This window comes from Taudactylus pleione, unplaced genomic scaffold (genome assembly GCF_031769625.1).
Source record: "Taudactylus pleione unplaced genomic scaffold, aTauple2 ptg000018l, whole genome shotgun sequence".
NCBI lineage: Eukaryota > Metazoa > Chordata > Amphibia > Anura > Myobatrachidae > Taudactylus > Taudactylus pleione.
In genome coordinates, this window is record NW_028284420.1 from 20905180 (window position 1) to 20926519 (window position 21340).

The following is a 21340-nucleotide window of genomic DNA, read 5'->3' on the forward strand; positions in this document are numbered from 1 at the left end:
CCGCCACATCTCAGCTGCTTCTTATGTAGGGATGAATGGGTGTCAGTGGGCATTCGTACATAGAAGAAATGTCCCATAGGTATGCAGACTGAGGTGCAAGATATTCTGCTTATGCAAAGATCCATCCAATGTCAGTCTGATCCCCTGTGCCAAGGACAGCATGCTGCAAAGACTGATGTTACTGGTGATAGGCCCTGATTCAGAGCCGGACGCTCTGACCAGAGCGCTCGCTCTGAATCAGGGCCCACCTCCATTAATATGTCACCACCCACAGCATATACGAGCGTGCAGGATGATGGTCGCGATGGTCTTGACCATCGCGACCATCGAAACTGCGAGCAAAAGCCTGCGGTTGAGTTTTTCAACCGCAAGGCCAGGAGTGATTTTGGCTCTATCAGAGCCAAAATCACTCCCACTGACATCACTAGTGATGTCAGTGGGGCCGGCTTCAGACGGTAGGCGTTCCCTTGGGAACGCCTCCGTCTGGCAGGCACGCCCCCGACATGCCCACCAAAGGGGGCGTGCTGTCAGTCAACATCGACAGCACGCCCCCTTTGATGAGACACTCCGAGCGAAGGAAAGTCCTTCGCTCGTCGCGTCTCGCGCATGCGCACGACGGAGCTCCCTCCGTCGTGCGCATGCGCAGTGCAGACCATCGACCCACTTGCGAGCGGACAGCCGCTCGCAAGTGGGTCTGAATGAGGGCCATAGTGCGGTGGCTGCTGTTGCAAGTGGAGGTGAGCAGTTTGATTATATACAGTGCATCTGGAAAGTATTCACAGCGCTTCACCTTTTCCACATTTTGTTATGTTACAGCCTTATTCCAAAATGGAATAAATTATGGAATAAAGTTCTACACACAATACCCCATAATGACAATGTGTAAAAAGTTTTTTTGAGATTTTTGCAAATTTTATAAAAAAAAAAAAAAAAACTAAGAAAACATGTACATAAGTATTCACAGCCTTTGCTCAAAGCTTTGTTGATGCACCTTTGGCAGCATTTACAGCCTCAAGTCTTTTTGAATATAATGCCACAAGTTTGGCACACCTATCTTTGGGCAGTTTCGCCCTCTTTGCAGCACCTCTCAAGCTCCATCAGGTTGGATAGGAAGCGTCAGTGCACAGCCATTTTCATATTTCTCCAGAGAAGTTCTTCGGATTCAAGTCTGGACTCTGGCTGGGCCACTCAAGGACATTCACAGAGTTGTCCTGAAGCCATTCCTTTGATATCTTGGCTGTGTACTTAGGGTCCTTGTCCTGCTGAAAGATGAACACAGGGCCGTAGCTAGGGTAGTGCGGCCGGTGCCATTGCACAGGGCACCACAGGTCTGGGGGCGCTGTTTGGGCCTGTCAAATTTCTGTTTATATCATTCTCATCCCCAGCATCTCCCGGCATCCCCTATTTCTTCCCTGGCCCTTCCCCATGAAGCTATGGCCCTTTTTTGGTTGCATTATGTCCCTTTGAAAAATTAGGGGGGCGCCAATGCTCTTTCTAGCACAGGGCACCAAAATGTCTAGTTATGGCTCTGGATGAACCGTCACCCCAGTCTGAGGTCAAGAGCGCTCTGGAGCTGGTTTTCATCCAGGATGTCTCTGTACATTGCTGCATTCATCTTTCCCTCTATCCTGACTAGTCTCCCAGTTCCTGCCGCTGAAAAACATCCCCACAGCATGATGCTGCCACCACCATGCTTCACTGTAGGGATGGTATTGGCCTGGTGATGAGCGGTGCCTGGTTTCCTCCAAACATAATGCCTGGCAGTCATGCCAAAGAGTTCAATCTTTGTCTCATCAGACCAGAGAATTTTGTTTCTCATGGTCTGAGAGTCTTTCAGCTGCATTTTGGCAAACTCCAGGCGGGCTGCCATGTGCTTTTTACTAAGGAGTGGCTTCCGTCTGGCCACTCTACCATATAGGCCTAATTGGTGAATTGCTGCAGAGATGGTTGTTCTTCTGAAAGGTTCTCCTCTCTCCACAGAGGAATGCTGTTGCTCTGACAGAGTGACCAGCGTGTTCTTGGTCACTTCTCTGACTAGGGCCCTTCTCCCCCAATCGCTCAGTGTAGACGGCCGGCCAACTCTAGGAAGAGTCCTGGTGGTTCAGAACTTCTTCCATTTACGAATGATGGAGGCCACTGTGCTCATTGGGACCTTCAAAGCAGCAGCTATTTTTCTGTACCCTTCCCCAGATTTGTTCCTTGAGACAACCCTGTCTCAGAGGTCTACAGACAATTCCTTGGACTTCATGCTTGGTTTGTGCTGTGACATGCACTGTCAAGTGTGGGACCTTATATAGACAGGTGTATGCCTTTCAAAATCATGTCCAATCAACTGAATTTACCACAGGTGGACTCCAGTTAAGCTGTAGGAATATCTCTACGGATGATCAGTAGAAACAGGATGCACCTGAGCTCAATTTTGAGCCTTATGGCAAAGGCTGTGAATACTTATGTACATGTGATTTCTTAGTGTTATTTTTTCTTAATTAAATTTGCAAAAATCTCAAAAAAACTTTTTACACGTTATGGGGTATTGGCCCTCATTCAGAGGCGCTTGCAAGAAGCGAGCGCTCGTTCTGAATGAGGGCGGGCGCTTGTTTTTTTTAGGGCGGCCTCCTGGTCGCTAGCTAAGCTGTGGGTTACCACCCACAGCTTCAGCAACCGACCAGGGTGATGGTCGCGATGGTCAAGACCATCGCGACCATCGGGGCTTGCGACGAGACCCTAAGGTTGGGTCTCAGCAACTGCAAGCCCCAGGGAGCTTCCTGCTCTGATCGAGCAGGAAGCTCCCCACTGACATCACTGCTGATGTCAGTGCGGCCACCCACAAAACGGCAGACGTTCCGTTAGGAACGCCTCTGTTTGTGTAGCTGCCCCCACGCCCCGCTTACAAAACATGGCGAGCTGTTGATCAACATTGACAGCCGCCCCTTTGTAATGAGCTCTGGAGCGAGAGAAATTCATCGACCCGTTTGCGAGCACTCGGCGCTTGCGCCCGGCTCTGAATGAGACCCATTGTGTGTAGAATTTTGAGGACAAAAATTAATTTATTTAATTTTGGAATAAGGCTGTAACATAACAAAATGTGGAAAAAGTTAAGTGATGTGAATACTTTCCGGATGCACTGTAACTACATCTGACTTACAGGTGGGAGTTCGCAAGGAATTTCTGATCACTGGAAGCGGACAGAATTTTGACCAATTTACATGCGATTCAGAATCAGGCCCTATGTATCTTACAGCACCCTTAGAAGTGTTCCTTTTGCTTATGCTACCATCTAGTGGTCATTGATAGAAATGATTGAATTTTATTGAAGAGAAACCCGGTCACTAAAAATGATTGGGGTCTGGTTGTCAGACTATACAGTAGGCTACCAAGCTGTATAGAGTGAGCCCGGTGCCGTCGAATGCCCGGGGGGGCGGAACAAGCCACATTCACCTGCTGCCGCAACATGCTCCCTGTTCCATCTCCCAATTCCCATACTGTGTGGGGAGAGACGTCATGACGTCTCCCACAGTGCGGTGGGATATGTACTGCCACTTGGAGCATCCTTAGGATGCTCCGAGCTGCTTCCTAGTTATCCACTAGTGGTGTCCCCACCCACACGATGAGGTGCGACTCTACAATGATATGCGTGCCGCTCAGGGCAGCAGATGTATGAAGCTCTGGGAAGTTATAAAGTGCAGAGTGATAAACGACCAACCAATCAGCTCCCAACTGTCATTTTTCATACACAGCCTGTAACATGACAGTTGGGAGCTTAGTGGTTGGTCGTTTATCACTCTGCACTTTATCACTTGCCCGAGCTTCATTAATCTGCCCCAGGGTGCGGGGGAGCACAGGGCACACTTGTGCCCTGTTATGGGGCTGGTAGACTAAATGACAGCCTGCATGTGTTCACTCACAAAGGTAGTGTTGTTTTGTAGACAACATGCAACTTTTCTAAAAAAAAAAAAAAAAAAAAAATACCTCTAGAATCTGAAGACATAAGACATTCTGGCCCTCATTCAGAGGCGCTCGCAAAATGCGAGTGGTTGCTCTGAATGTGGGCGGCCGCTTGGGTTTTGAAGTGCGGCCTCCTGGTCGCTATCTAAGCTGTGGGTTACCAACCACAGCTTTAGCGTCTGACCAGGTTGATGGTCGCAATGGTCAAGACCATCGCGACCATCGGGGCTTGCGACGAGACCCTAAGGTTGGGTCTCGGCAATCGCAAGCCCCAGGGAGCTTCCTGCTCTGATCGAGCAGGAAGCTCCCCACTGACATCACTGCTGATGTGAGTGCGGCCGCCCACAAAATGGCAGGCGTTCCTTAAGGAACGCCTCCGTTTGTGTAGCCATCCCCCGCCCTGCCTACAAAGCGGGGCAAGCTTTTGATCAACATCGACAGCCGCCCCTTTTGTAGTGATCTCTCTCGCTCCGGGGCTTGCGCATGTGCAGTGCGGCCGCTGTGCGTGCGCAGGGCCTAAACATCGACCCACTTGCGACCACTCATCACTTGCGAGCGGGTCTGAATGAGGTCCTCTATTTTATAAAAATATGTGATAAGGCTGCAGAACTCTTCAATCAAGCTCGCCACGATTTGTAAAAGGTTTGACATATTGGAGCAATTTACCATGCCGACACAGCTGTTCCAAGAAGCCGCTGTCCTAGCAAAGTGTTACTGTGACACTTTCAATGCTAATACTAGCGGCAAAAGTTTACACTGCCAGGCTCCGTCCCAGCAATGCACACTTCAGTGTGAGGGCCAGAGGAGATTGAGGGATCCAAATGGATCCATTTTCGAATCTAACATCATCTGCATTGTTCTCTAGTATGTACATAAATACATAAATACATACATACATACATACATACATACATACATACATACATACATACATACATACATAAATACAATTAAGAGAATTACACTCAGGAGTAAATTTACTAAGGGGCAGGTTTGTAAAACTGCCAGGATTTCTGTGTTTTGTATGGTGCCGATTTACTTGGTTAAAGCTGATGCAGAACCACACTTTTAAACCAAAAATTCCATCCTGATTTTTCTAAGTTAAAAGTATAATAAGCAGCAGTTTCCAAAATTGTAACCAGCATTTAGCCATGAAATTTACGCTGATAGTGGACAAATCGGAAGGACAAAGAGCATGCGATCCCCGAAAATGTTCATTACCGGCACTAAACTTTACCAGCCATGCTTTGTTTATTCCTTGTAATTACATGAAATAAAATGTTCCATGAACATAACAATCACTCACTTTGCGTTATTGTTTTAATAGCCACTTTTATTTTCACTCGTCCCTGCCATGAGCCTTCATAGACCTGCGCAAAGTTCCCCGATCCCAGCTTCTTCTCCAAGGTGAACTCCTCTCTTGGTCTCTCCCACTCGTCAATGGGTATCAGGCTCAGGTTACTGGTTTCCGGCTCATCCTTCACCCAGGATAAAAGGACATTAAAGACATGTTGCTTATAACTAAATAATTTTAATGTGCAGACACAGTCAGTGTTAGTAATACACATAAAATAAACCTAATTGGGGATGCATTAACCTTGAGCAAGTGGTAACCCGCTGCACTGGAGGTCTTGGGGAAGCAGGTTGCCTCTTGTTGTATCATCTTACCACATTCTTTTTCTTCTGTTTGCCTAAATGTTTATTCTAGCAATAAGTAAATATTTTTTTTTAGCTACAATTATCTGACCTGAAATAAAACACAAGGTTTCATACTCTGTGTATTTAGTGGGTTAGCAGGATATAGTGTTGGTTGCTCTGACAGTCTTGTAGGGGGTTGACAAAGCCTCACCCCTATGAAATTCTTATTTGCATCTAAGTATAGTTAGAAGTTAGGGATGGACATTGAACATCGATGATTAGCAACTAATACCGGTTTCCCACCAATGGTGAATGGTTTTTCCATCAATGGCAGAGGTACGATGGTTCCCAGTCATCGATAGCAAAGATGCAGTAATATTTTTTTCCCAGTGCCGGACACTTGGTGCTTTACCTAGCCCCCTTCCCTGATTGTCTTGCCAAGGTCACTTATCCGACAGTAGAGATGCTTGTCAGTTGTTCACACTGCCTTTCCTATCTGAAATTTAGGGGAAAGGACATTGACACTCAAACTATACCAGACCAGGCAGCAGAGAATATTTCTGCTGAAATATTGAAGGGTGTATGTACTAAGCCTTGGATAGAGACAAAGTACCTAATATCATTTTCAAACAGTCTGTAAAATGACAGTTAGGAGCTGATTGGTTGGTAATTTATCTCTCTCCGAGGCTTAGTACATCTACCCTAAACATATCAGTAGACCTACTGAATTGATCCAATAAATGTCGGTAAGTAAAACTTTGCGTTTTATTTCTTCTCACCATATTACACCTAAAATAATTATTAGTTTTGGGTCGTGTTAGGCTGCCGGTTTCAGGTTATTGTTTGCAATTAATTTTTAATCTGTTCCATATATATCAACACTTCTTTTGGGTTGATGTATATCTATCAATATTTAAAAAAAACATGGTCATTTTTAATTGCTGAGAGAACCGAGGACGGGGGGGAATGACCTCACACAACATCTACAAAGGGGATCCAAAATTCGTATCGCACTTGTCATTTCTCATGGTGGCCCCAAATAGAACATATGAATTTATTTTACATTGTATATACATTGTATATGTTATGAGTGCCAGACCTTAATCACTTACCTGGCACGGTCGCATGAAATGCGACCGCAGCCAGCTTGGCTTTCACTGACACGGTCGCATCCCATGCGGCTGTGCTGTCCACATCCTTCCCCAGGCTGCGAAACGGAAAATTTGCTCTGCACATATGGAGAACAGATTTCCTCCTGCTGCTCCGGCCTCCCGGGATTGACCGCTGACATCACTACTGAAATTGACCTCGACTACGGAGCTGCCACGGCCAGTCAGATCAGAGTAGTCTTAGACCCACTCAGATGGCCGATGCCGCGACAGACGGTCACGATGGTGGTCCAATGCTGCATCTTTAGATGCCGCAATAAAATCTGTGATGCCGTCAGGGGATGTCTTTTGTCCTCAGATGCCTCCTGCTGCATTAGCACATTTTAGCATTGCTGCTGCGTCCAAAGTTGAAGCAGCAATGCTAACAGCGTACAACTCATCAGGCCCTATATAATGACTTTTAACATTGTGATTCTCTACAGAATATACAGATACTGAGTGTACAGGATTGCTACACTTCTCACACTGACACAGGGCTGGAACTTTTGTTTTCCATCCTAAAGAATAAATGATCAATGTCTGCACGCAAGCGGTGCAAAAGTGTTTATATGATTTATGTAAAAACTGCTTTTATGATTGTTGTAAAAAGTTTATGTGAATTACTATATGTAAACAGCAATGATAGTTGGCACAATTATAGTAAGTATATATTTAATTACTGCAACAATTTTTATTCTTTTTATGCAATGTAAACATTATTTTTGTATAGAATTCCTATAAACACTTTTGCAACTATTTTATACAGTATTTATTTAGATGTACTAAATCTATTGTTATTGTTTTCACAAAATGCAATTATATACTGTACTTAAGGGAGTTTAGATATATTTTTTATGATTTAATTATCTTACAGTGTATCTAGTTGAATATATAAAATATATATTGTAGCCAAACTATTAAAAAAATATATTTTATTTGTGATATTGAGTGGGATGCATGACGTATCGCATTCGGGATGTGATGCATCTCACCTCTCTTCGCGTGTATGCCGGTGTTGATTACTACTCTCGGTAAGAGTGGTCCTTTGTGAATGAGTTACTTCCATGTCTATGAAGACTAGGCTAGCTATGTGAAGAGTAGATATTGCACACTGGCCCTGATTCAGACTTGGGAATAGAGTGAGATATCTCTCTCAACTGTGAACCTTAACAAACCATATTGCAATGCAAGGGGTGTAAATACATAAAAATTTTTACATGTGGGGTAAATACTGGCTGCTTTTGCATGTAGCCCACAAATACTGCACAGCTTTATTACATACTTACCGATTTTTTGCTGTACCTACCCGGGAGGGGACCTGGCTGCTGTCATTTTCGGGGGGCGGAGCCTGACAATAGCCGTCATTAGACCCGCCCCCTTTACAGGAAAGCCCCGCGATTAGCGGGTCTGTGAGGAGGGGGCAGGGCTAAATGCAGCGATTCGCGTCATTTAGCCACGTCCCCTTTCTACGGACCCGTAAATTGCTTGGAAAATCTCCCCATCCTGTCTGCTTCACTAGGAAGTGGGCAGGATGCGGGAGATTTGCCTACTCTTTCGGGGGTGTGGGGGTTCCCCGAAAAATCTGGAGCCTCCCACGACTTCTGGGGAAGTAGGCAAGTATGCTTTATTATTATTCTACAATTTAGATGTCAGTTTGGAAACACTCCTCCCAAATCTAAATCTCTCTGCACATTTTAAATCTGCCCCACCTGCAGTGCAGCATGGTTTCACCTAGATGAACAGTTGAGAGAGATATCTCACTCTATTCCCAAGTCTGAATCAGGCCCTATAATTTTAGTACTGGGTGATGATCTTCTTGAAGTGGACACTGATCTGATCAAAACTATATTGTTTTGAAATACTAAATTAACCAAACACTGTCCCTCTTTTGGTGAGGTCTACCCAATAAATACAACCACACAGCCATATACTAACTGTGTTTACATGCCAGGTATAAATAGGGGGATGCGGTCAATATTCCGACCGCTTGGATTCCAGTGGTCAGAATGGCGATGCCACAATCCCGACATTAGTCACAATACCGGCGCGGACGTCCCGACTGCCGGGGATCTCGAAGGTAAGTAGCGGGGCTAGGGGGAGGGTTAGGGTTAAGCACTAGGGGGAGGGTTAGATTTAGGGTGAGGTAAGGGGGTGTTGAGGTTTAGGCACTAGGGTGGGATTTCAGGTTTAGGCCTCGGGAAGGGAGGGTTAGGGTGGGAGAGGGGTAAGGTTAGCATACCGATCGATCGAGGGAGAGGGGTAGGGTTAGAGTAGGCAGAGGGCGAGGGTTAGGGTAGGGAGAGGGGGAGGATTAGCATAACGATCGACAAAGTGTTAGTATTCTAACCCTGTCAGAATGCCAGCAGAGGATTCTGACCGGCGGGATCCCGAACACCGGCATCCCGTACCAGACCCTAATTAGGTGCCACCTAATGTTTCCTCACCTTTACACAAGGAGTGGTTAGGATTATATCCTTTGCAACTGGTTTCAAGTGGTAGTAATCAATGAGATCATTCATATCTGGAAAGATGTTGGTGCTATTCAAGTGATATTGTCCCTCGCTGTTCCGAAGGATCTTGAAGTGTTTTACAGTGTCCTGCATACGCACTAAGACATAAAGATGCAAAGAACATGTTAAATATAAATTGCCAGACAAATAAAAACCAGCAGGGCGATCGCCATCATTTATTGTATTATGTAAGCTGCATATATATTATTAGAAACACTTGAAAATGCAAAATCATTTGATGCACAGATATGTATTTGTCATTTAGGATTCTTCCACAGAGGTCTCATTGTTTATTTTTTAGAACCAGCTGGTTTGTGAATGTCAGCCATATTTGTCATCAAGTTTTATCACTCAAAACGAGTATGCAGTGAATGGGACCCAGGTCGTCTCGACCTGGGTTACCCATTCACACTGCACTGCAAGCCGGGTTGAACTCGTGTTCAATCCTGCTCGTTACCCGAGTTGAAATGTCAGGTCGACCCGGGTTATTTCAACTGGGCTCTTTCACACTGTACAGTAACCCGGGTTGCTGCGTGTTCGTGTGCAATAACCCGGGTTATTTGCTGTCAGTGGGAAAGGGGTATAAGTATGGAACCAATCAGAAGCATTTCAAGTAGACCGACTAATTTACATGAGAAAATTAGATATGTGTGAAGAACCCCTTTATAGAATTATTCAAAAACGTAGTTGCCTGTAGATATTATTGTTGATAAGGGAGTGCGCTACTGTGCAGACTCCATTTTGTTCCTCCAGGGAGGCTTAATTTCCTTTTCCAAGATGGCCACTGAGGCTACTACTGATTATGTGAATGGCTATCTTGTTTTTTCCATAATAGAGTGACACAGTGGGAGAAAGACATCTCTCACTTAGTTCTGAGAGACCCAGTGTGTTATCCTGCAATTACATCTTTTCCAGCATCCTGCACCACTACCCGAAGCTAAATACAGACACTGGCTGGTGGGCTGTATCACACCCCGCTCCGCTCCATCATAACCAGTGTATCACAGTGAATACAGCTGTACATCACATATCTTTCAATAAACCATCCTACTGGTTAGGCAAATAGGCTGTCTCTAATAATAAGGCATCAGTTGGTGTGTACATAACTCTGCCATACCACCACACTTGTACACAACCATTTCCAACAGGTTATGGGCCCAGGCACACAAGTATAAAGCATACAGGAACCAAGTTGCGAAGACATCCACAGCAGCACACAGGTGCAATCTTAGGCACAGACTGCTACAGGACACAGAATGAGGACAGCACAGAGTGTTTCCAGCACAGTATATCAGTACAGAGACTGATTAGTGTGCAGAAGTTGCATAAATATGGCTGCAAGAAACCTACACACAGGAGCTATACCCATGATGAGGTTTATAAAGTTGAAAGGTGCAGTTAATTATAAAATCTGGAAGTTTGCTATGTAAATACAATTGAAGCATGAAAGGTTATGAAAGGTCACAGTAGAACCAAGTGCAGATCCAAGCCCAGATGACAAAGAGAGAGCCATGGGTATTATAGGTAATACACTGTTATACATAGGAAGAGATCAGCAAATGGCATGTGGAAAGCATTGCAGACAGCAGACGATGAAAAGATGAAAAGATTGCTACAATAATGTTACAGAATTTAATGCCTGAGTTTTACTTTCTGGTTGTGGCGTTAAACACAGAAATGTTGACCACAGACACAGTCAGAGCAAGTTATTACAGTTCCAAGAATGTGTATAATGTGTGTCAAGTGCAGAGACAACTGCATTGCGTAGAAAAATTGAGAAAGATTAAAGTCAAATGCTATAATTGTCTCAAGATAGGTGAAAAGGCATTTGAAGTCAAGCAAAGTGTTACTTATAACCACAGAAAATATTGTTGGTATATTGATTCAGGCATAACAAGGCATTTCAGCCCCAATAAAGTATGGTTCCTCACATTCTTCACATTAACCAAATCTGACCCAATCACAATCAAAAGGATTGGCAATCAAGTGCTTGCAGATGCAAAAGTTGGAAAAAGTAAAGCTCACTTGAAAGTTGGGACAAAAATTAAAGTCACAGGAATCTGGGACATGCTTTATGTACCAGAAATGGGAACACATCTTGTAGCCATCGGTATCCTTGAACAGAAATGTCACAGAGTTCACTTCACTTAAGGAAAGTGCATTGTATGAAACAGAAGAAGGACAGTAATAGCTACAGGCACAAGGTGTCAGCAATTGTACATCCTTGATACACAGCACTGTTGCGCAATGACACTGAGTCACAGTCACTGGATCTCTGGCACAGAAGATTTGTGACCTCATTCAGAGGCTCTCGCTAGATGCGATCGCTCGCCCCCAGTGTATGCAAGTTTGTCAAAGTGACGCCACGGGAAGCGATCGCTCGCCAAAGCATAAGCACGCCCACCATGTCTTAGCAAGCAGTCAGTGTACGCCCAATCGCACAGGCAGAGCCGCCCACCATCACGCGTCACCTCCAGGAAGTGTATTAAAACATTGGTACATCAAGGACAATTGGAAGCGATCGCAGCGCTTGTGGTTGCCTTACCCTACCGCAAGAACTGCGAGGACTTCAGTGTAAAAACAGGCATGTGACGTGTACTATGATGCTGCGTGTTAATTATGCATGCCTCTAAAACGGCATTGAAACACTCAGGCACGCCTGCGTTCGCACCTCCTCTCCCCCGTTATTAGTGTCCTGCCCCTGTTACCACCCACAAACGGCCTCTCCTGTCACTCATTTCACTGGGCTGTCTTTGCTGGGCGAGCGAGCGGCCTGCGATCGTACAGAGAAGTTTGCGCACATGCAGAACGAAGCGTGCGCATGTGCGTATGCAAACCATCGGGCCGCTTGCGAGCGCACAGCGCTAGCGCGAGACTCTGAATGAGGTCCTTGGTCTTAAAAGCTAAAGAATGGGATGGTCACAGGAATGTGAGAGCTGCATAGCAGGAAAACAAAGTTGTAAACCATTTCTCAAATCAACAAGCAGAGCTACAAAACCACTTGAAATAGTACATTCAGATGTATGTGATCCATTGGACATAAAAGTCAGTAAGTAGCAACAGATATTTTGTGACATTCATAAATGACTTCATAAGAATAACAAATGTATACTTCATTAGAGAAGAGAGAATATGCCTTAAATTGGAATTACTGCGCTCTAAAGACAATAATAATACATCAGTGGCTGCATACCTATAAAAGCGGTCCTAGTTTTAATGGTTGATCATAAAGAATGTGCTCAACTGAAGATGTGAGGTATATGAAAAAAACGTATCAATTATATTGGTGTATTAAAGTAATCGCGTTTATTGATTAAATAGGATCAGAAAATGGTCAACTGTAAAAGGGTAAATATTAAAATTTCTAAATCCCAATTAGGGATGGAAAAGGGTGTGGGTACCCCAATCACCTTCTCACTGTGGGGGGTAAGACACTCTATTAGGGATCGTCTTTCTATAAGACTTATGATCTTGTCAGTACCATATGTTCCCCTGGTGTGGTGTACTATGAGACCATCAGTGAGGGATGTAAACTTGGGGAGGAGTGTCACATAAAGTAAATGATTGTGGCGTCTTGCATGTATACTCAACAAAATCACTGTCCTTGGTTTCACTCTGGGTATCTCCAGAGAATGGGCCCAAATTATGGTGTGATCTACTCGAGACAAATTAAACTGTTCTCCCACAGTTGCCCTAAAGCAGTGGTCTCCAACCTCTAGCTTGCAGTCTTAATTTTGGTAGCTCATCTAGCTGCAGTACTGCTGAGTCAGCTAGGAGCCAACTAGGTGGAAGGGACTTCTTTTTTTATTTTTTGGAAAAACAATTTTATTGAATTCCAAAATACATACATCAGAAAAACATATAAATATATTCTGTTGATATACAGTGCTTAGAACAGAAATTGCAGTCAGCAATATAACAGAATAGAGAAACTGAGAATACATAGAAACACTTAATCAGTCTATGGCCCATCGTATTACTATAGAAACTTGAAATATTATAAGATATCGAAGATAAGCCATTTTAATAAAGATTCATTACTTAATCTAGACAAACCTATATTCCGTGTATCATTTACGAATTCTATTTTAGTTTTTATGAAGAAAACAATAAACTCAAATAGCAATAAAGTTTGCAATTAAAAGAAAGAGAAAAAGAAAAGCTAAAAATAAAACCATAAGAAAAGGAAAAAGAGATTACAAGGGTAGGGTGAGGTAGGGTAGGGGGAAGGGAAAGTCAGTTATCTAATTGTTATCATATACTTTATTGCAGAGAAAAAACAACAAATATTGAAGACATATATTCAGGTAACATAACTTAATAGGGACCATGTGGTGTTTTCAAAAATTTTCAAGATCTGATTTGAGGTGGCCTTGGGTAGAAATGTAAGATATATTTCCCATTTATTATAGAATTTATGAACACCTTTTTCAATGTCTTACATTGCTGTATGTCTATCAAAATAAAGAAGATTAATCAATTCTGATTTAAGCAATTCTAAAGCGGTTTTGGAGATCCAATGGCGTAATATCAGTTTCCTGGCAAGAGTGACCAGTATAGTGAGAAAGGGTAGTACTTTAGAATGGACATGTGTTGGGGAGCAGGAGGTAAAGTCAGTTAGGAGGAACATTTCCCAAGAAAATGTTAATTTGACTCTAGTAATTTGGGCCATAAAGTTGTATACTTTGTTCCAAAACCTCTTAATTTTAGAACATTGCCAGACATTATGTATAAAATTGGCAGATGATGCACGACATTTTGGACAACTACTTGGTTCGTTTGGTATCATGTGGCTTATCTAGGCTTGTGATATATATGCTCCGTTTAGAAATTTTATATGGATTTCCTGTAGCTGGGCAGAACATAGCCATTTCACAGTAGTTGGAATTATGGACATAATGCGTTCCGAAAAATTAAATTCTGGAAAGTCTTGGGACCAAGATTGCCATACTCGTCTCCAAACACCCATGACATCTTTCGGTAATAAATCATTATATAGGAATCGGAGTTTATATTTAGTGTTAGAAACCAACTTAAAAAGTGACTATAAAGGGGAGGGGTCAGGTGGACTAATCAGTGAGGTATTGGAGCCTGAAGGCGTCTTGCTGTTAATATAATGGCGTACTTGCAGATACAAGAAAAATTGGGAGTTAGGAATATTTTAGATATCTTTGAGTTGTTGAAAAGAATAAAGCGTACCTCCAGGGTCGAACACAATTGCAGAAATCCCTTTTTGTTTCCAAAGTTTGTAATGAGAGATTGAGAGAGAAGGGCAAAAGTCTGGGTTGCCCCATATAGGCAGATATTTTGTGACATGCGGGTTTGAATTTAGACGTTTGTTTATAATGGACCAAGCCTTGTATGTATCCTTGAAAAATAGGTTATGGGCAATTCCCTTTGGAAGTTTTGCAGACGGTAGGTGTAGAAGTGCTGCAGGAGCAAAGGGAGAGAATAATTCCTCCTCTAGTCTAAGATTAGTAAAATTGGATTGATTTAAACACCGGTCAGAGATGTATCGAAAAGCTACTGCATAAGAAAAAGTCTGAATGTCTGGTAAGCCCAGGCCACCTCTATCTTTTGCATAAAGCAGTCTGTTTCGGGCTATTCTAGGTTTTTTACAGTTCCAAATAAATCTTTGAAAAGCTGATGTGCATTTTGTTAGATCTGATTTCAATAAAAATAAGGGGAGCATTTGTAAAGGATACGCCAGCTTTGGAAATGGTACACTTTTGATGACTGCAATTCTTCCTAATAGTGAAAGCGGAAGAGTCATCCAATGTTGAATCTTTTGGGTCATTTGTTCAATGATTTGAGGGAAATTGGTTTTATAAATGAGATGGATGGAGGATGTGATGAAGATACCTAAATATTTTAATTTAGATTTGGCTAAGTGAAAATTAGAGGAAAGAACAGGACATTGGTACAACATATCTGGGTGAGTCAATGGTAGAACTTCAGACTTTGCAACATTAATTTTATAACCCGCAAAAGAACTGAAACAAGAAATATCATCTAATAATGCAGGAATAGATATTGTGGGCTGAGATATAAAGAGGAGCATATCGTCGGCGAAAAGAGAGAGCTTCAGTTCGACATTGCCCACTTGTATACCATGGAATGAAGTTTAGCTCTAAGAGCATTGGCTAGAGGTTCTAAGACAAGGGCGAACAATAATGGGGATACAGGGCAACCTTGACGGGTGCCTATTTGTATTGGAACTGGAGGTGATAAAATTATTGGCCAAAATACGAGAAGAGGAAGTCGAATTTAGTGATTGGATTAAAGTAACAATTTTGGGGGGGAACCCATACTTTTGGAGTGTTTCGTATAAGTGATCCCATACTACTAGATTGAATGCCTTTTCCGCATCTAATGATAAAAGTATAGATAAATTGTCTTCGTGAATATCGTCAAAGTGTTGCAACACAGCTAATACCTTGTGGATATTAGAAACTGAGCTACGCCCTGATATAAAGCCGGTTTGATCTGAATGAATTAAGGAGGGAATTATCAATTTAAACCGATCTGCTAACATTTTTGTGAAGAGTGTATAGTCAACGTTTAGTAGCGAGATTGGACGATAAGAGGCGGGGAGGGTAGGGTTTTTGCCTGGTTTAGGTAGTACTTTTATTATGGCTTCATTAAAGTAGATAGGGGGAGAGTTACCTGAGAGAATAGAATTATAGAGATTAGTGAGGGGAGTAACTACAGACGAATGGATAATTTTGTAAAATTCTCCAGAATAACCATCTGGTCCCATTTTAAGATTTTTGATGGCAGCGGAAACTTCAGACTCTATAATAGGTTGGAGCAAAGAATGTATTTGATCCTCTGATAGTTGTGGGAGTACAGTTTTGCTCCAAAAAATTGTTTTGTTCGTTATGTCGATAGGGTCCTGGGAGTATAATTTAGAATAGAAAGAGTGAAGTATATCTAATATGTCTGGGCCAGTACTCTGTAGGGTGCTGTTTGTATCAGCCAAAGTCAAAATATTTGAATTAGATCTATTACCCCATAATATATTAGATAATAGTCTACTATTTTTGTTGCCACGTATATGGAATTTATAGCTGTTATTGCGGATTCTACAATCACCCATCTGCTGCACCAATGTATCAAATGCCACCTTACATTCCTCAAATCTTGTTTTGTTGGAGGGCGAGGGCAATTGGCATAGAGTTTTGTATGCCCGGTCAAGGCGACTTGAGCTGAAAGAGTCATTTCCGACTAGTGTCTATTATGGTGAGCAATAAATGAAAGGATCTTCCCCCTGATTACCACTTTTGCGGTCTGCCAGTATAAAGAAGGGTCAGTAACATGTTGGGAGTTAGAGAAGGCAACATCATTCCAAGCTGTCTGCAAAACCTCTTTAAATTTGTTAGATGAAGCTAGGAAGGACAGGTAAGGCCACAAACTGTATTTACCAGTGATAGTTGTAGAGCTAAGTTTAATCCAAATCATGGCATGGTCTGTCAAGCCTGGAGGTTCAATACCAGATACATTAATTCTGGGAGCTAAACAATTTGAAGGCAAAAAATAGCCTATCCTGGAAAACGTAGAATGTGGGACAGAAAAAAATGTAAATTATTTGTCAATTGGATGGTGTAGACGCCAAATATCAATCAGTTGTAATTGATTCAGGAGGTACTGAATTCCTATTTTGCGTCGTCTATATGGGGTGAATATATGTGACTGTCTATCCATGAATGGAGAGGCAATAAGGTTAAAATCTCCTCCTAGTATGAGTTGTGTATCTAGATATGGATACAGTATGTTAGCAAGGGAGATATAGAATGAACTATCATAGACAGTCGGTGAATAAATATTGCATAAAGTAAAGGGCCTTCCATATATTTCAATTGTGAGTAAAACATAACACCCATTTAGATCTGACTTCTGCTGTGTGACCTCTATAGGAATATTTTTCTTTATAAGAATTGCTACCCCGCGCGATTTAGAATTAAAGGAGGAGACAGCTACTACGCGGTATCCTAGCATAGAAAGTTTTAGATGTTCTGAGTCAGTGAGGTGTGTCTCTTGCAAAAAGAGACATCTACATTTTGAGGATTTAAATATGTGATGATCTCACGTCTTTTAGCTGGAGAGTTGATGCCCTGGACATTCCAGGAACAAATCTTAACGTCCGGCATACTTCAGACAATAGGTATACAATACTGCCGAAGTCAGACCTAGGCTGCATATGTACCACAACGAGATCCAGTTAACATAAAGGACAGAAATTAACACCCAAATTACTTGACTATAAAATAATGGATAAGGGAGATTTGGTAGAAAAAAGGGGAATAGATTGGATAAAAAAGAAAAAGAAAAAAGTGAAAAAACATAGAAAAGGAGAAATTCCTTGAGTACCCAGCAATAAAAGAGATTGTCCATAGTGTAAATATCAGACACCAAGGTCAATCAATATAAAGTAGATACTTCAAAAATAAACAGAAACAATACAGGTGAACCCCGACTCAAATATTAATAGTCAGATATTATGAAGAGAAAACATAAAAAAACAATCAATTTTAAGACACATAAAGAAAAAACCATCCCCAGTGAGGGAACATCTCCAAAAACATTATAATCGACCTTAAAGGAGATAATATTATCAACTGAAACATTCGTAAGAAAAATACGTGGTTAAACATAGCAGAAAGAGTATACGTAGCTGTTGGTCAGTGAGCTAGGAAGAAGTATTCACGGCCTCCGTCTCCTCTTCTTCCAGAAATGCAGCTGTATCTTCTGCTGTAGTAGTCTTTATATTCCTTTCCCTGAAAGATTCTCAATCTATCCGGGAATAATAGTGCGAACTTCCTCTGGGTTTGGATTCGTTTAGAGCAGATTGGAGACATTTCTTTACGAGCTCTGGACACCTCGGCAGAGTAGTCCTGAAATATCAGGAGGTGATAATTTTGCCATTCGATACGGTTTCATTTGCGGGCTGCTGACCACATTACAGTTTTGTGAGCAGAGTTGAGGCACCGGAAGATGACGGTCCGAGGTCTTTTAGAATTGGTGAATGGTGCCAGTCGATGCACTCTCTCCACCGCAAAGTCAGGAATATTATCAGCTAACCCAAGAATTTGTAGTAAATCAACGCTAAGAAACTTGGTCAGATCAGGGCCTTTGAGGTTTTCAGGTAGTTCAACTATTCTCAAATTATTTCTGCGGGAGCGGTTCTCCAGGTCGTCCACTTTATTTAGGAGTTGATCATTTTGTTTCTGTATTATTTGCATTTGTTGTTGCATATCGTGTTGTTGCATATCGTGAATAGCTTGTTAATGCTCTCCAATTTTTGTTTCATTAGTAACCACCTGAAGGTCTGTGGAAGCTAGATGCGCGTTCATATCTTTCAGAGCTTCAGCGAATTTGGTCGCTTGTTGTTCCATTATAGGAGTCATTGTGTCCTTAATTGCCTGACCATATCTTCATACATTAATGGGAGTGCCGGTGATGAGGACGAGCAGTGTTTAAGTGAGGAGGGATTGGGATCTGCCTGAGCGGGAGCAACAGAATTTGCAGAACCACCAGAGTCAGAATCTAAGTGGTCTGTTGATGTAGTGTTATCTCCCGTCTTGCCTGCCTTTGTGCGTTGGGTGGTGTGGATGGAATGATGAATTTATCCATATCCCCACTAGATGGCGGTAAAGTACCAGTAATGGAGCAGAATTAGACAGGAAAAAATGGCTATTTGTAGATATTAAAATTCTTTATGCTCAACTTGATGCAGTCTGTCTTCTGGCAGTAACCTCCCCACCGATTATGCAGCTTGAGAAATTTCAAAAATACGTGTGATGTTCCTGTGAGTACACTTCATATAGATAAAGGTAGAGATGTGGTTGAGTCGGGGGACTCCTATAGTAATCACTTCATCCTCCCTTTCTCACACAAGATTGTGTTTGAGAAATATAAAAGAGTATATATATATATATATATATATATATAATGGCATAGAAAAATAAATTGGAGACTTGCCTGAGCAGCTGAGTAAGGGCTGCAAGAAATATAAACCAGGTGTCTGTGCCTCAAGATGGCCGCCAGCAAATCCGGTATCAGGGAGGGGAGACAGCGTATGGTGGCTTCCAGGGAAAAGCCAGCCAGCATCAGTCTACCAAGTCGACTGGCAGCAGTGTCAGGAAGGCCAGGAGAGGCTGTTATTCAGCGCTATAGCGGGATAGCGAACCCGCACTCCCCGTGCAGCGCTGGGCCATGGCTCTGGCGTTTGTACCTGTAATAGAGGCTGGGAGGCAGCAGAAGGCCTGATGTGCTGGGCGCACCGTGGGCGCCGCTTTCAACGCCCGGTAAGTCACAGTGACGCTGTTGCTGTAGAGGCAGGAGCAGCAAAGGGAGATTGCGGTGGGGATGTAATAGCGGCTCCAGTACACTGAGCTCCGGTCACCCGCGACTTCTCTCAGTGGCGTCCAAGCCCCGCCCCCTGGTGGAAGGGACTTCTGATGCATGCTAACCTGTGGCATCGATGCCAGGGGTGGAGCCACAGGGAAGCAAGTCAAGTGATTGCCATATCCGCTACGATCACCTGACGTGCTTCCCCGTGGTTCCACCCATGTGGAGCGGCACAATACATGACAAACACTGCGAGTGACTCCTATCCAGCCTTCCTGGAAAATCACACAACAGCCCTGCCTACAGTATGTCTTTTGCTCGTCTCCTGCACGTACCTCCTTGGAGCCGGTAATTAACAGTGAAATGTGCCTGTGCTTAAATTTTTACAAATTGCAACAATATCACTGTATTAATTAAATTCATTGTTGTTTTCTATGAAACATTTTTTTTCATTTTCATTAAATGACCTTCATTTGTTCGGTTACTAGCCAGGATGTTTAATGTGTCTCGAGTAGCTCACACCCCAATTAAGGTTGGCGACCACTGCCCTAAAGGATATAACACCTATTGAAGCATGCTCAAAGAGAAAGCGAAGTGTAAAACATCAAGAACTTTTAGAAGTACTGCTTATGTACACATACCAAAGTAAAGAAGACACAAGCTGGATTCTAAATCAGTATAGTGCATTAGCTACAGATTATGGAATTTTCGGGCCTGATTCAGGTTGGATCACAAGGCTGCATTCGCACGCACCCGGCCGCTGTTAAAATATACTAATGAATGCATACCCATTGCTACAGCACCATATTATAAAGAACCCCCTTACCTTCCCTCACAGCTGTAATAATGTGCAAGATAGCGAAAACATTGGTATAATCGAGAACCATTGGACCAATTTGCAGAATGATGGTTGACCTGACCCTCTTGCAGGAATTGCTAAACTTCCTGCACGCAGTGAGTACTCAGGCTGCGCATGGGTTCGCTGTGGATAATTTATGCACGCTCCTGCAACAGAGTTCAAATGCGCTGACACACCTGCATTCGCACGACCACCCCCTGTCACCACCCATGAACGGCACTTCCTGTCAATCACTGAGTACTGGATCTGCGGCGTACTGTCTGTGATCGCATTCCCGATTGCAGCGCCTGGTTCACACACGTGAACAGCGTCTTTATACGCATGTGCAGAATGCAAACATCGGCTGGCTGGGTGCGAACGTAGCCTTGCGATCCAACCTGAATCAGGCCCTTAGTACCAAAAAGCTTGTCAAATCCGGAAATGTTATATTCAAGGAAATGACGCAAGCTATAGAAAACCTCGACATACCAGCAGCTGGAGATGTATCTGAACCACAAGCTACAAGTATGGAAGTTCAACCATAGAATAGGTCTTCTGTTAGATCAAATATCGGCAGATTACCTAAGGGGTATGATGAGGAATTAGCAAATATTACATTCAGTGAGCCTCAGGATATCCAGAATCCAAACCCAAGATGGTGTGAGTAGAAATCCAAGATAGGAAAAGACACTTTGTAAGATCTAACAGTGACAAGTGTGAAAGACATACAAAAATCGTGATAGTGACAGCAGTCCTGAGTTTGTGAGTCAAGAGACTGTTGTTATGGCCCATGCTGTTAGTGAGTGGACTCTTGCTAATATATCTGCCAAGAAGGCCAAACTAAAGTCACTTGATATGTTGATGCCTTTTTATGTGTTTAACTCTGTTTCCCTTTTAGGTTGCTACAGAAA

General features: G+C 42.9%; 1 protein-coding gene across 3 annotated transcripts in view; it reads right to left on the reverse strand.

Annotated features, from left to right (window-relative positions):
* PTK6 (protein tyrosine kinase 6) overlaps positions 1–21340 on the reverse strand; it is a 45072-nt gene that overhangs the window by 9808 nt on the left and 13924 nt on the right. For all 3 annotated transcript variants that reach the window (XM_088442048.1, XM_088442038.1, XM_088442056.1), the window contains exons 3-4: positions 9176–9339; positions 5252–5423 (exon numbers count right to left, since the gene is read on the reverse strand). In XM_088442048.1, the coding sequence (XP_088298174.1) occupies positions 5252–5423; positions 9176–9339 (336 nt within the window). The remainder of the gene's footprint in view (positions 1–5251; positions 5424–9175; positions 9340–21340) is intronic.